This window comes from Anser cygnoides, chromosome 33 (genome assembly GCF_040182565.1).
Source record: "Anser cygnoides isolate HZ-2024a breed goose chromosome 33, Taihu_goose_T2T_genome, whole genome shotgun sequence".
Classification (NCBI taxonomy): Eukaryota; Metazoa; Chordata; class Aves; order Anseriformes; family Anatidae; genus Anser; species Anser cygnoides.
In genome coordinates this window covers 405,659-421,368 of record NC_089905.1, presented here as the reverse complement: position 1 = coordinate 421,368, position 15,710 = coordinate 405,659, and the positions used below count along the sequence as shown (strand labels likewise).

The following is a 15,710-nucleotide window of genomic DNA, read 5'->3' as shown; positions in this document are numbered from 1 at the left end:
GACAGCAGCAGCTCAACACACACATTACTCCAGAAAGAAAAGGCCATGTTTCAGGCTGAAGAATTTTGTTTGCGTTGGTCCTAAAGTTAATGGGCCAAGCTACCCCCTGTTGCATCAATGTCATCAGGAGGAGAATTAGTTGCACCATAAAAACCGAAGCGCCCCAGGAATATCCAAAAACAAGCACGTTTCTGTATTTTACCATACAGAATTCACACCAAAGCACCTAATAGTCTACCACTAAGTTAAGGACAAAGCACTGTGTTCCTGGACATCGCCACGCAGCCAATTGACAGCATGTTCCTAGTGCCCCCAGAGCTCACTTCCACCGCAGCAGGTAACAAACCCCAAATGCAACCACCACCACCACACTCACTCTAAACCACTCGGCTCCGTGGTGCTGAATACCGTTTCAACAACCCTACCAGAGCTGACCAAGCCATCCAGTCTGAAGCTCCACACATTTGGAAAGCGGCCCTGTCTTGAGGCTGTAAAGGTCACTGCCCTCCCACCTCTCTTCCAAAGTGGACAAGTCTGCACCTCTGAGGTTTTCCGACTTTTCCAGGAATCAAAGCACAGTTCTCTGGCCAAACATTACTTAGGAAACTCCACCAGCCCTACGATGCTCCCTAATGTGCAGAGCCAGCACGTGGCAGACAGCGCGGTCCCTTCAGCAGCGACAGGCGCGGGGCGAGCAGACGGCCCACACCCCCTTGGGTCGCGCCTGCTGGTAACGGGACGGCAGACGATGCTGTGAGAGGCACGAAAGAAAGAAGACGATGGGAAGCAACAGACTGAGTCATGCCAAGCAACAACCCGCCTAAGTTTGTAACCACAGAGAAGAAACAAAGGTGTTATTCCCCCAACAGCCACCGCTATTTTTGGTTGTGGTCCAGAATAACATAAGCAGAAGACAATTGTAGGTAGCTACGCTGATGATTTCATTCCTCTAGTACCGTCTAGAGGGATAAAAGCCTGGAAACACAATAGTAGCTTTTCAGGGAAATGGTGCTCCTAAGCCTGCAAGGAGCTGAGCCGTTAGAAGAGCTGCACCAGGACAGCAGCACACAGGATCCTCCTGAACCTCCAGCGCTCCCAAGGCCAGGGAGAACGCCGGGCTTCAGACCATGCAGCAAGGGGCTGGCGAAGGGAGACAAAACCTGCTTTCTTCATCCAGCCTCTCCCACTACGTTTTCAAGGCAGATGCTGGAGTTCTGAATTAGTTTCCTAAGCCAAGAGCTTATCATGACTCTTACTTTTGAGATAACAGAAACTAAAGGAAAAAATTCTTAAGACTGTGGTGATTGTGTAATCCTTTCAAATCCAAGATGTGACACAGGCCTATGGAAATCAGATTCCTGTACAAATCCCGCTGGTTTTAATTGGATCTGGGAATCATTTGGATAGTAGATCTTATGGAGACATATTTGAAGTTGTCAAAAGAGTATCCAAGTATTCCACCAGTAAAATATCTGCTAATAGCAATATACTTCAGTAGTCATGATCATATTTTTGTAACTCAATCTAACTAGCACACCAACATCACCAAGCCTTTATTAATTGTAATTGATTTAGCACATCTGTCTCAGTTTACTTTTATTAGCAAAGCTATGAAATATTCATCACCTGTGTATTATATGATGGCATCTAATACACTTGGAGTGCAAGATACTTTTAAGACACTTCCAAGAATGTTCTATACGTTATTGAAATGGATACACTTCTCATTACTAATGTCTGATCAAATTTTACCACAAACGACGTGATGACTTTTAAGCGAGTCAGACAAGCAGATTTATACAGCTCCCTAATCCCAAAGAGACCTAAACCCACTTTATATTTCAGTATATTAAGTTATGCACAGAGACTGCTTAAGCTATTTCTGAATTGAAGCAAGGCAATCCGTTTGTAACAAAAAGAAATACAATACAAAATACAAAATGTTTGGCTTTGGACAGTTACCTATAGTCACATCCAGCTTCCTTAGCTCTGTATTTTCTATCAAACAGCACAAGCAAGAGAAATTCAACTTACTCAGACCACTGTTAGTTTTATGCCCATTCCAATCCATCTCTGACTGAATCACTTTCTCCTTACAAACATCCTTCTACCTTGGCACCTCTAAACACTATTCATCAAAGCAGGCTCCTTCTAGATCTTTCCTTGTAGGAAGACCAAGAGCGAGCAGGTGACAGCAGTCAGCAGGAGTAGCAAACCCTCCCCTAAGCAGAGAGAGCCACATTCTGCTCACCTCCAGTTAGCAATTCCAGTTACCAACTGGCTCTCCAAAGCCCCCGGTGTTGAATACTTCCACAAACACCCTGCATTATCCACAAGCCACGAACAGTGACTGCCGAGAAGTTAGTAACGCTGACTACCAAGCACGCTTCCATGGCATGGAATCCAAGAACGATTCCACTCGGATCAGAGTTTAGGACCACCGCGGCCAGGAACACGAGATGTGCTGAATCACCAGACTCAGTTATCCCTACAACAAGATGTAGCCTCATCTCTGTTCCAGATATCAGGCTGACACTTGGCTTGATCTTGACCAAAAGACCAAGAAAAAGTAATTCAAAGGGCTAAACAAAAGCTTATTTATTAAATATGTCAGTCTACTTCACCCACACACATTACTAGGGTAAGCGTTCTTTTTTCCACGCACCAGACTCAAGTGTTACATGCAAATACAGATGTTGAAATAGTTACATCACTCATTAACAGGTTTTTTAGCTATCAAACAAGCTTACTTACTGGATAGGATGTAACCAATCACTGCCGTTTCCCTTTAATACCCGTAACTGGAATAATGCTAGACTAAAATAGTTAATTACCCGTAGCAGTTTTATCAACTGAGTTATAATCCTCAACAACAGAATCTTCAATCACATCACTGATTTTCTGCCATGGCTCCAGCTCCTCCTCCTCACATTCCATAAAAAGGTCTGTGTCCGCCATCCTGCAAGGGGAAAAGAGGAAAGCCATTTATTGGGTAGCTGCATTCAGGCAGCAAAAGTCTCATTATAAGAACAACTCTAATGCCAGAATTACCAATAATGTTTTTATTTCCCAGTATTCCAAAGGGAAAAAAAAAAAAAAGAGCTGCATATTTTCAGGTTCCTATTTATTTCTCAGGTTATAGAAATGACTCCACATCGTACTTTAATAGACTGTGCTTCCTTTTCATGAAAATCAATGAAGTTTGTTTAACAAACCCTTGGTTTTAACTAACATTGCAGCGGTTTTGCCTCTCCTGCACGACACAGCTAAGTTAACAGCTTCAGAAGCAGAATTCCTTGCCCTAGAACTCAGTACCTTTAAATAAATAACTCAAAAAGAAGAGTCGTAGTTTTTGTTCTGTTCATGGTTTTGAATATTCTAGGATTACTGCCAACATTCAAATGAGAGACTGAATATCCAAGCTTCAATGAGTAAGAAACGTGCACACAAACACGTGAACAGTCCACAGCCAACCTCGGACTCCTGTTCTGATCAAACCCGTGCGTACCCAAACTCCTGCGTGCTGCTCCAGCCCCGTCCCCTGCTTATCTCCTTGTACCAGCCCGGAACCTGACACACGATTATAAATCAGTTCAGAGAGGGGAAAAAGAAAAAAGTAAAGGGAATTTCTGCAATTAGACCCGTAGTTATTGTCTTTCAACTCAAACGAATCCCTGGAGTAAAGTACCCAGTTCATCTTTTTCACGCTACTCATTACTTGGTGTAACTCTTACGTATTTATTTAGAGGAAGACAGACGATGACAACTCCAGGCTTTTTGTCTCTTTCGTTCTTGCCACCCATCTCTAACACTTTTATTGCTGCTACGGCCTTTTGAGACATAGGGATGCAGCAACAAAGGTAATTAGATAACTGAGGGGTGTATCACTGCTAATATAACGATGTTATAACATTGCAATTCTCAGTGTTACCTTTTGCTCCGCTATTTACACACCTTCCAATTTTGTTTGCTTTTCTGGGCACCACGGCACCCAGAACAGAAGTTTTTATAGATCTGCCTACAGCAAAAGTCAAGTATTTTCTCCTGGGGCTGCATCTAATCCAGGCCTCAATGAAATGTAAATGTGTATGTGCTTAATGCCAAGATCTCTATTAAACATTCAGAGCATCCAGCCAGAATTAAAACCAAGGAGATTCACAACGATCAGTCGTCTCAAGTGTCCTACAGAAGCTCTTCTCAGAGGGACGGTTACCACTGGAGTTCTCCAAACAGCTGACTTTTCGAATACTACTGACATCGAATCAGTGGAGCCATTTCCAATCACACTTTGACAACCTGCAAGCCACTGAGCCAAGCGGCTTACAGCAGCTTTCTTACAGACCTAATTTTGCACCGTTTCAGGATTTGGCTGTTTCCAAACTTCACAAATAATGCTTACGCAAAGTTCTAATTCTCCTTAATAACACATTTAGGAGTCTTTAACCAATGTAACTACATCCAGAAGTTCAACTGCATTTTTAAAGGAACTAATGATTATAATAAGATACCACAAAAAATGGATTTCCTGTTCTCCTACCTGGGCTAGAGCAAAAAAAGAATCATTTCCTTCCACCTGCCATAAACCACTAGGGAGGACAGAGAGTGGAACAAGTGGCCGTTCTGTGCTGCAAGGGAGTGGGAATAAACATGTCTAGAAGGGATTCTGCTCTTCTTGATCACATTTTTGGTGGCAAAAGAAGCTGTTATTGCATTTTGTCTTCTCTACTACCATTTGACAGCCATAAAAATCTGATGAGGAATGTTCTGACACATACTGGCCAAAATAAACAGCTTATAATAAGGGACAAGCAAGAAAACAATCCAACTCATTTGCAGACAATCTGTGTTTTCAAATAGCCACAGAAAAGAGTGCTGACCAGAAGGCTTCAACACAAAATAATATTTATTAACTCACTGCTGAAAACCTGGGATAGAAAGAGTCCCAAAATACAAACTGGATTAAGTCATCATAGAACGATTAAATTTAAGTCTCATATAATTAAGCTATGTCCACCTTATCCCCCAAAAAACCACCGAACCTGTTACAAGCATCGGTTTGTAAATCACTCTAGAGCGAGGATTTACAGGAGTGGCTGTTAAGACTGTGCGCAGCCACTCTGTGCAAGTGCAATCTTTGATTTTTTTGTGTTGTGCTATATAATAGCTGCAAAACAAAGCCACAAGCATCACAAATTTCCCACAATACAAAATTAAATCAAAACAAAATTTCACCAAAACCTGAAGCAACTGTCTAAAGCAGGTAGGTCTGAGACACACAAGAATCGTAAGCACTTGTTCCTGTTTGCCAAATTCACACTGCTAGCACTTTTTCCAAAGCAGCATATGCAGTTCCCTGCTTTCCCTGTAATACAGACAACCTCTTAGACTGCCATTTTTCTGTGCTCTACTTGCCTGAAAAGGATTTGTAGAGCTCATATTGTTATGCTGTAGTCGTACGATGGTGTTTCGCTAGGAAATGCTCGTTTTAGTTCTACGCCTGGTTATCCTAATACACATAATTCTCACTCACCACTTTTAATTCTGAAGCACATTAATATTTGTTTTAAGAATAATATAAAGAACTATATTTAAAGGAAACCCATCACACCACTCACGTTCAATAGCTGATCTCCTCCTCCTCACTCTTCATGTCAATAAACAGCAAAGATAATTCATCGTATTACTCGTACAGCTGTGAACGCCTAGTACTGCCGTTACTTCTACACAGACACAAAGCAGCAGCTCTTTTAACCGAACTGCTTTATGCCTGCATTTCCAACTGGCAGTGTGGGAATAAGTTCAATGCAGCTATCCGCATGCCTCACAGTTTTGTGTATTTTGGGGAAGAAACTTACACAATACAGTAAATAAAACCCTTCTGTATAATTTCACTTGTGATCTCTACGAAACTCAATTTGCCCTTCCTTTATGAAGGCCTTTAACAGAAGACAACAAGCCCTCAAAGTCCAACCCATCTTACAGATAACTTACTCATACTGAAATCACCTTTCCTACTCTTTCTTGGGGATGACAGGGACTACCTAAAAAGACTGCGCAAGTTGAAGGTGTTTGCAGGCTCGTTCAGCTGTCGGGAAGCAACCTTTGTAGAGAAGTACCTACTTCTTTGTATCTCTGTCACTACAAACATACATCAAGGAAGATATAAAGAATCATGTTTCTTTGAGCCCGGGTAGAACAAGAGAGAATCTCTCTTCTCACCACTCCAAGTCCTTTTCAGCCAACTTTTAACCTAAAACACGCTGTTCCTCAAGAACTTCAAGCGACCCGGCTCCTTCCATATACGCCTTCCCCGCTCTGACGCTCCCTCCAGGGCACAAGCACATCTCCGTGGCTGTTTTCTCCTTGCCTTTATCACCTTCCTGGCCCTGGCAGGCGTTTGGAGCTGAGGGAAATCCAGCGACGGCTCAGGCTCGCCAAGCAGGCGAAGGGAAGTGAACGGCTCTGCGCCAAACGGCGAGGCTGAGCGTTGCACGTGCTACCTGCAGGCGACGCCGAGACGGACGTGCACCAGCCAGAGAGCTACAGAAGCAATCAGGCCCGGGAAACGTGGTCTTCAAGGAACAATGGAAGGACCCGGGGTGGTTTAACCTACAGAAGAGCTAACGAAGCGCAAATCTTCTTCATGGACGTGACAGGCTAGCACAAAGCAGATGGAAGAGACGTGTTCTCCACATCCGTGACAGAACCAAGACACGAGGGGCTCAACGTGAAGAACAGAAGATTCCAAGCTGGACACCAAGAAAATCGGTGTATATAGCATCAAGGAGGCAGGGTGGGTTCGGTGTCTTCCTGGGGACGCTTCCAGGCCCGTTTTCCCACAGCACCGTGTAGCTCATGAACCGCACGAGTGTTACTGGATATTTCTGCATCGCTACAAAACAGCGAGCACGTTTCGGCACTTCGTGTCACTGAGGCTTTTGCTAGAGGAAACAATTCTCCAAACAGTTAATTCTTTTCATCTTGCTGAATACACAAAGCGTTATTAATAAATATAGCACACACACCGAATTACCCCAACTTAACGTATTCAAATTGCTGCTTATAAATACAGCAGAGAGCACAATTTTTCACTGAAACGTATGCCTAAAATTAGCCTACTTTGTAAACTTCTTGTGATCCACGAGAATAAAAGAATAGCCATAGCTGTTTACAAAAAAACCTAATCTCTTGTCAAATAAAATTAATTAAGAAAAAGCAAAACGTCCTGTAATAATCCCAAAATGCAATTAACCAAGTGTGCTACATGAAGCTTAAGAAAGCTCACATTCTGCACAGCACCCCGTACCTGCATGCTCCAAAGACCCCGCGAGCTTCTTTATTTACATAAAAACTGCAGCGGACAGAAAACTGCATTAACCACATTTTACGGGTGGAAAGCAGAGTTCAGTGGAACGAAGTGACTCGCCAAAGCTTCTTACAAGAACGAGGGGCTTAGTCAGAAATAAAGAGGTGCCCAGCCCTCATTCACTTCATTGAACAAAAACCCAAACTTCCTCCAGTTTAAGAAAAAAAAAAAATCATTTTTTGGATGACAAATTACACGAAAACAGACTCCTAGAAATAAAGCTCTGAAATAGAGGTTTATGCTGGAAATCTGCTTAGCAGAGGAAAGCAGGAATCCAAGAGCCTTAAATCTTATTTTCTTTGCCTGTTAACATAAACTTTTTTTTTTTAAATTACAAAATCTTATCAAAAACAAGCAAGATCTCCTAGGAGATGCATACAAAGATCTCAAATGGGTGCCCGCCACAACCGATCAATAACTACATATTTATGATTTTCAATATTTGTGCTTCACAGAAACATCTAGAAAGAAATTTCTCCGTGAAGCTTCTAGGACAAAGCTGCTCTTAGCTGGCAAAACCGGTGGCGCTCACAACAGTGCTATTTGTCTGGAATCATATTACTCCACGCCAGACAAGTAACACTGCCTTAATACTATAGTGATGGGCAGCCTATAAATAGCCGGGATAAATAACCTGATCTATTAATTAAAGCGTGCACATATGTCTACCCAGGAAGGCTAAAACTACAGAGGAAGTCTTCGCACAGATTGTAAAAATATATTATTCAACACCTCATAATTATTCAGAAGATGCAAAGACAAAATGCTAAAGAGACTGTAGTTACAAGCTTCTTTTGACACTAACTCACATTATGCGCATAGTATTTCATCTGTTCTTATCAACCGAACTAAGAAAATGTCTCCTCTCTTCTATAATGTAACAGCTTTGTTTTTCAAAGCTTTGATCTTGAATATTTCTGTATGTAAGAAGCCTTTGCTCAATAAAATGATTAAGCCCAATGATAAATACTCTACATTTAGCTTTTCAGCACATAGTTGGCAGATGCTCGGTTGAAAATATGGATGCCAAAAAAATGAGAAAAAAATTACAAAGTGTTCTAGACACGCTGCAAGAAATAGAGCCCTGAAGACTGAAAGGTATTTTCTCTCCCTTTTAGTTGGAAAACGGGAGAAGACCTTCAGGGGAAGAGCCAACATATATTAGCTCTACACAAATAACCGGCACGACTGCAAGATATAAACCCTTCATTTTTTGTCAGCTGACGTGGTCCACGCTCATTGTTGCGATATAGGGGGGGAGAAAGCCACCAGCCATTCAGTCCTGCATTAAAAGGCTGGCACCTGATTACGTCTTCTGATCAAAGTGATTACCTTTACCAAGGGAAGCCCAACAAGAAAGAATTTTTATTCCCATACAGCCAAACAGATTACCCCATCATGAGAAATCCTTTTCTTTTCCCCTGTGCTTCACTGCCAAAAAAGCTACCCAACTCCCTCGTCGTTTCAACCAAAATCTGGAATCAGGTCTAAGATCCACTCGCATTTATTTACCAACGAACCACTTTAATATAGTCAGAAAGGTACCAGCCAGAATCCCTAGAGGCTGCTGTTGTATTCTCAAGACAAAATGACTGAACAGGTAGGAAACACAAAACACTGTAGTCTGGTTTAAAACACCACTGGCATTTTCAAGCTCCCCAAACCCACAAAAAAACAAAATAAATACTTAATCTAGTTTCTCCACCGAAGTGAGGTGGCAAACAAAGGACTCAGCTTCCATTCCGTAGGGTTTGACTCGTAAATTCACTGACTTGCAGCAGTGTAAGTGGAGAGAATCAGGGCCCAAATGTTTTCTATTATCTAAAGCACCTGTGGATAGCAGGTTTTACTTGACAGCTGCAGAATAAGGCAGCTGTGTCTCATTGAAGTGATCTCTAAAAGATGTGTGGTTATATATTTACAGTTTCATTCACAGCTTGATATTATTTGACACAAAGCAAACAAGTTATGACATACATATGCTGTATATACACACACACTTCTTTTAAAAAGGACTTCAAATTAATGACTCGTTCACAGCGTTCTTCAAAATTCGCATGATGGGATGCGCTATTCTTGCTATGGAAGCTTCACTTTCTAAGGCTTTTAATTAAAAAAAAAAAGTATAAATAAATCAGTACTTGTCAGGGCACTGCTGGTGGCCCAATTTCTGCCTACTGGGTGAAATCATCTGCAGCACAATCAGTCTTAAGGGCACGCTAGCGGGTCAGAAGTAAACACGCGCTCCGTTAACACAGGTAACTTGGTAAAGCAAAAGGAGGAATTTTGTTTAAAGGCGGAACCACCGGGAGGGACAGGGAGCACTCTCCCGGAGGGACAGAGGCTGCCTACAGAAGTGCCAGCACAGCCGCCAGCTTCACCGACGGGAGAGCGGAAGGAAGGGTCTGCTCAGACCAAACGCAGATTCGGGGAGCAGGGAACCCCGGCTCCGACCTGGGGCACGACCTCGGTGGGGCGCGCTGCCCTTCTCCAGGTGGGAACAAATTCAGCAAACTCACGATTCAAACGCGCCTGTACCCCGACCATCGCAGAACGGGGAGCACATTAAGTCGTTCTAGCAACAGCCATGCCAGCCGTAACGGGTACTGCCAATCCGGGCCAAATCCTAGAGCTCCAGTCACAAATATGTCTTCAAAAAAGGAATATAAATTCATGTGAATTGACAACGTAAACACAACCAAGTACGCAGCGACAATCAATCCAGCCAGTAGCACGTTAACATTACCAAACTACTACTTTTTAAAAGAAAAAAAGTTTCAACTGACTCCAGCGGGGAACCCACGCTCACAGCCGACTATTTGTGACGAAGGACCGAAGAAAAGTTGAGGAAACAATGAGGAGATACCTCCGCAACTTCACAGATGGGTCTCGCACCTCCCAGCAGCACACGACTCCGTGCTAACTTCAATTTCAGCACCAAGGTGACTCTTGTAGGCACCCCCAAAGCCCCCACCTCACCCAGCGGTGCTGCGTGTGGCGACGCAGCAGTTTGGGGCAGAGCTGGCACAAAGGAGCCAGAGAACAAAGCGTGAGCCCCTGAGACACCCCTGCACGGGGAATCTCTGCAGCAGCCTCAGCAGCGTGGTGGCCTGGGGAGCAGGCGTGCGGGGGGAGCAGGCGTACCCCCAGGGCAAACTGCACCCCACCGGCACCACCGAGCCGCAGGAAATGCAGCGCTTCCAGCCTGTAGCAAAAGGCAGGGAAGCTACGCGCAAACCGTGCCCCAGAACATCACATTCTGGCACCAAACGTATGAACTTTGTTCATCCTTCTGGCCGAAGGGTTGTCGGTTTTTATGCCAGTCTAGGTTTGCTAATGGAGATTTAATTGTGGCATGGTTTTAATGCTATCAATCCTCTCCCCTGACTCCCTAAGGAGTTTCCTAAGGGAAAACACTGACATGAAAAATACATATTAGAGAATTAATTGACACTTAAATTTTCTTCACCACTTGCTATAAAACCACCTCTACCCTGACAGTCCAGAGACGAAAATCTAAAATATAAAATTGAGGATCTGCCTTTAAGAGACCCACAAACAAGCTTGAGATGATTCGATGCACTCCAAGACAAGAATTAACATACAAATCAACTTCTCTCGTCCAAGTTCTCCTTCTGAATGCTCACTTCTCTCCATTTTGTCTTAACCTCGGTGAACACGCAGTCTCGGAGTTCCTTTCTTGTTGCTTGTTTTTCAAACTCACTTTTAATAACGCGCACTCAGTGGCAAGGAACATCTCGTAACTCCTTAAGAACCAAGAAACCTGATGAAGTTACATTAAATGCAAATGAATCCTACGATAAAGGTTTCTGCTGTCAAGACATGCTGCAATCCCTTCCCTGAAAGAAAGATAATGCTCTTCCGTGGCTTATAACAAATAACTGGCACAGCTTTAAACTGATACAATCTAAGTGATGAAAATATTGGATGATGTTTTCATTACTGTTTATACGGCTATTCATCATGAGCAACACCTCCGACGTGAGAGAGCAGGTGAAAGGAGCTGTGCGAGTTGAATGCCAGAGTTCAACAGCCACCTCCTTCAGAGCAAGGTGAGTTTACTTTCTGTTGACTGATGTGGTTGACTTGGCTTTGCTGGGTACTGAAATAATTTCAAAAGGCATATTAAGTTTTCTATGAATGCTATCATTTAAAATCCTCCATTTTATTAAAGGCTTTGATGTGTGCGATGCCGACTAATTAGAATCTATTATTACACAGTCAATTTTAACAACTGTTATCTACCTTAAAGTTTGAACTGCAGAGTGATGAACACAAACTGCTTTCTGCTATTTGTCTCTGCAGACCAGCTTAACGACTGCCTTCAAGCTGCAGGCCTGGCCTTCGAGGGTCCAAGAGCAGGTCTGCAGCTTTCCTGCAAACTTCTCGTTTGGGAGGAGACACGCGGCGTGCTCCGCTCGCTGCGCTGTGGAAGCAGGTCCACTTGAGCGGAGACAGTTGCAGGGTCTCTGACAGTATCTGAGCAGCTGTGGGATCCTGCACACAAACAAGGTAACTGTACCTAGCCACAAACACACGACCGACTGTAAGCAACACGTGCAGAACCCCACGCCCAGACAGAGCTTCGAGTGGAAACGGGGAGCGAGCTGTCTGGGTGGGCAGCCCCACAGAACTACGGCCTTCCTTACGCTAGTAAGCGCACAACCAGAGGGAAAAATAAATAAATACGTGCATGCAGTAAGCTAGGCTTCACATTCAAGGATGAAGCTTGACATCTGCAGCAACCTCAGGCTACCAGACAGTATACGGTGAGATCCAAGGTAGGGAAGACGCAGAATTTGTGTATCCTCACAGAGCGTTTCCTAAAAGGAGCAACAGATTCCCCCATCCTCTACCCCCTCTTCCGCTCCCTCACTCGTGCCCCATTTGGTATGCCTCGGTGACAGCTGCAACTGCTGCCAAGTTAATAAAAATAAAGCTGTGTGTGTTGTCATGTGTGGCGTGTTTTCTGCAAGGGTGTTGGGCAGCGGGATCCCTGCCTCTCCCTTGTCTCCGCGCCACACCACAGAGCAGGGGAAGGCACGGGGAGCCAGGATGCCTGGGTTCCCCAGCTACCTAGGAGCAGGACCACGGCAAGGGCCGGGCAAAACAGCACCTGGCTCCTTCCGATGCCCACGCCTGGCTTTCAGCACCCGGGGCCAGGGGCGCTCTGCACGAAGTCCTGCCGTGAACCCGACTCTTCCTGAGAGGAGCCGGCTGCCGGCGTGCTGGGCAGCACCGCGCGGTGCCAGCGACGGGGCAGGCAGGCCGGGGGCTCGCCGCGCACCACGTCCCCGGCATCACGTCGCTGAAGGGGCCGGGGCCGGCCAGGAGCCATGGGGAACAGGCCCACGAGCCCGGGCAAAGCACGGTTCCCCGCTCCGTGTACCGGGATGCGCTCGGGATGAGCCCGTTCCACTGGGGACAGGGGGACGCAGGCCCCGGGCAGTGGTGACACCGCTCCTGTCACCAGCCCGGGCGTCCCCAGCGCCACAGCGACCCGCGGGGGCGGGGGGACAGGGAGCGGGGGGCTCTCAGCCCCCGGCGGGGCGGGCGGGGCCCACCGGGGCCGGGAAGCCCCCTCGGGAGGGCGCCGAGGCCGCTCCCCCGGGGCAGCGCCGCCGGCCCCGTCCTCAGTTTATTGTGGCTGCTGAGAAAGGGAGAGAAAAATAATCCCCGTGCCCAACATGGCGCCCACCCAGCGCCCGCCGGGCCGGGGGAGGCCGGGCCGGGGGGGGGTGGGGACGAGGCCGGGCCCCCCCTCCCCCGGGGGACGGGCACCGGCGTGTGGCGGGGGCGGGCGCCGGGGAAGGGGGCTGCGGGCGGAGGGAGCCGCCGCCGGTGCCGCCTCACCGCCTCCCCCCCCCCCCGTGAGGGGGTGTGTGCGGATCCCTCCGCCTGCCCCCGGCCGAGCGGCGGCGGCGCCGCGCTCCGGGACCCGCGGCGGCTCCTCCCCGGCCCCCGCCTCGGCGGCCGAGCCCTGCCCCCCCCCACCCCCCCCCCCTCCTCCGCCTCTCGCCGCCGCCGCGCTCCCGTCGCGAGGCCGCTTTGTGTACGGCGCGGGCTGGCCCGGCCGCCGCCCCCCGCTCCCCTCCCCTCTCCCCCAGCCCCGGGCGGTTCCAGCCGGTTCCAGCGGCCGCCCCCCCCCCCCCGCCACCCCCTCCTCACATAACGGGCCGCCGCCGCTCCGCTCCGCCCCGCTCCTCACCTTCCGCGCCCGCTCCGCGCTCTGCCGCCGCCGCCTCGCTCCTAGGGCGGCCCGCGGCCCCCCCGCGCTGCGCCGCTGGCCCGGCCCGGGGAGCGGCAGCGGAGGGCAGGTGGCATGGGCGGCGGGCCCGGGGCGCGATGCTGAGGGGGAGGAGGAGGAGGAGGAGGAGCGGGAGCGGGCGGCGCTGCCGCTGGCCCCGGCCTCTCGCCGTGCGCGCGCAGGGGGCGGCTCCGCGCCTCGCGCCCCCCCCCCCCGCTCCCCCCCCCCCCCCCCCGCTCGTCACGAGAGGGAACAGAGCCCGCGCGGCGGGCGGGCACCCGGCGGGCGGACGGACACAGCGCGCCGCGCGCACACACACACACACAAAAAGGGGACCTGGCCGGCGGAGGGATACGGTGACGTCATTTCCTCCTGGGCCGCGAGGCGCCGCGCGGATTGGCGCGCCGCGCGGTGACGTCACGCGCAGGCCGGCACCGCCTCCTCCTCGCCGGGCCCTGCCGAGGTCGGCGCGAGGGCCGGGGCCGCGCGGCTCCCCCCGGGCTCGGCGGGGGCGGCCCGGGGCTGCGCCCCCCCGGCCGTGCGCGAGGCCCCGGCGCGGCCTCGAGGCCCCGCGGCCCCGCCCCGCCTGCCCTCGGGGCGGCCTCCCGGGGCCTCGCCCGCGGCCCCCTGCGGGGCCGCCCCCGCCCGCTGCGGCCCGGCCTCGCTGGGGCCCGCGGGGGCCGTCACCGGCCCTCGGCGCGCGGCGCGGTCGCCGGCAGCGCCTGCGGGCAGCGGCAGCCGGGCCGTGGAGGCCGCGGGGGGGTCTCGGCCACCGGCGGGCGGCGTTGTCGTGGCGTCGTCTCGGCGCCCGGCGCTGCTGTCGGGGGTCGAGCCGGCCGCCTCTGCCCCGCAGGGTTGGGGTTGCGGGACCGAAACCGTCATCCAGACACGGCGATGCCTCTGGCAGCCAGGCGGTGCTGGGACCCAGACCTGCGGCGTGCCCAGTAACGCGGTCCTGGTGTCCCCAAGCCACCAGAACGTGCGTCCAGTGCTGGAGGAGGCTCACAGGAGCTCCTGGAGACCTTCCTGATAAAACACGGAGAGAAATCGCTTCCCTTCTGCGAGGCTCATAATTACAGCTAAAGGGGACGCAAATGTCACCCCCCAGGGACAGCTCCTGGAGGAAGGCTGTGGATTAAACTGCCCTAAACTTCCCCGCAGGTTCCTTGAGGTCAGAACAGAGGAGGGGGACCTGGCACTAAGCAACCTCGGGAGCTGTCCACTGAGCGGTGAAGCTATGCTTCAGTGGATGCTAATGCCGATATCCAGCCTTATGTATGTAAACAGGCCAAATGTAATCAAAGCAACTATCTAAACGCTTAAAATTGTACGCTTGCTTAAGTACATTGCTGGATCAGTGCCATCAGTTTCCTGTACTGTCAAGCCGACAGATCTAATCAGTGCCTACATTTCTCCCTAGCATAAATTCAAATGGTTTATGTCTTTAATAATATAGTTATTATTGTGAATAATTTAGTAACGATGGACCACATGGCTTCCTGCTGCATACAGTACAGACAAAACTCTGAACGTAGTATGGTGAAAACTGGTAATACATATTTTTACTAACAGCTAACATATTTGACACTTGTATAAGTATACACTTTATAGCTGCTAACATATCTTCAACCTACTTTGAAATGTTATTTTATTTATTCTTGAAAACACTCGTACAATTTTGATAAGTAGCATGCTTCCCAAATGGACCCCCTTGCTGTGATACCCATGTGATGCTAAAACGTGATTTATTATTCTGCGGTTCATTAAACAAGCACAATAATTTTCTTCTGATGGTCTTCGTGAGTTACCAGTCATTCTTCCTAGTTTCCACAATGCACCAGACTACTCCACCTCATACTGGAGGGAAGTGTTTTCACTCAACTGTCGGTCTGTCACCTATAAATCATGTACATGTGCAATACAAAGGGCTGCGTTTTCTTCTGTGGTTATGCCGCTGATACTAATAAAGAACAACATTATCACTAGCTACGCGTTTGTATTCCTGATTGTGCTTCATGGCCTCTGCCTTAGAGGCACTTTTATTTAATTATTTAAGGTAATACTAGCAAGTTTCAC

The 15,710-nt window shown here is 48.6% G+C and overlaps 1 protein-coding gene across 4 annotated transcripts in view; it reads right to left on the bottom strand.

The window, feature by feature from the left end:
* POGZ (pogo transposable element derived with ZNF domain) overlaps positions 1–13,751 on the bottom strand; it is a 35,864-nt gene extending 22,113 nt beyond the window's left edge. For 3 of the 4 annotated variants that reach the window (XM_066986357.1, XM_066986359.1, XM_066986360.1), the window contains exons 1-2: positions 13,596–13,751; positions 2,835–2,959 (exon numbers count right to left, since the gene is read on the bottom strand). In XM_066986357.1, the coding sequence (XP_066842458.1) occupies positions 2,835–2,958 (124 nt within the window). In that variant the 5' untranslated portion in view covers position 2,959; positions 13,596–13,751. Of the gene's footprint in view, positions 1–2,834; positions 2,960–11,632; positions 13,016–13,595 lie in introns of those variants that run through there. The other variant, XM_048054600.2, reaches the window with a different exon arrangement.
* Positions 13,752–15,710: the final 1,959 nt, after the last annotated feature.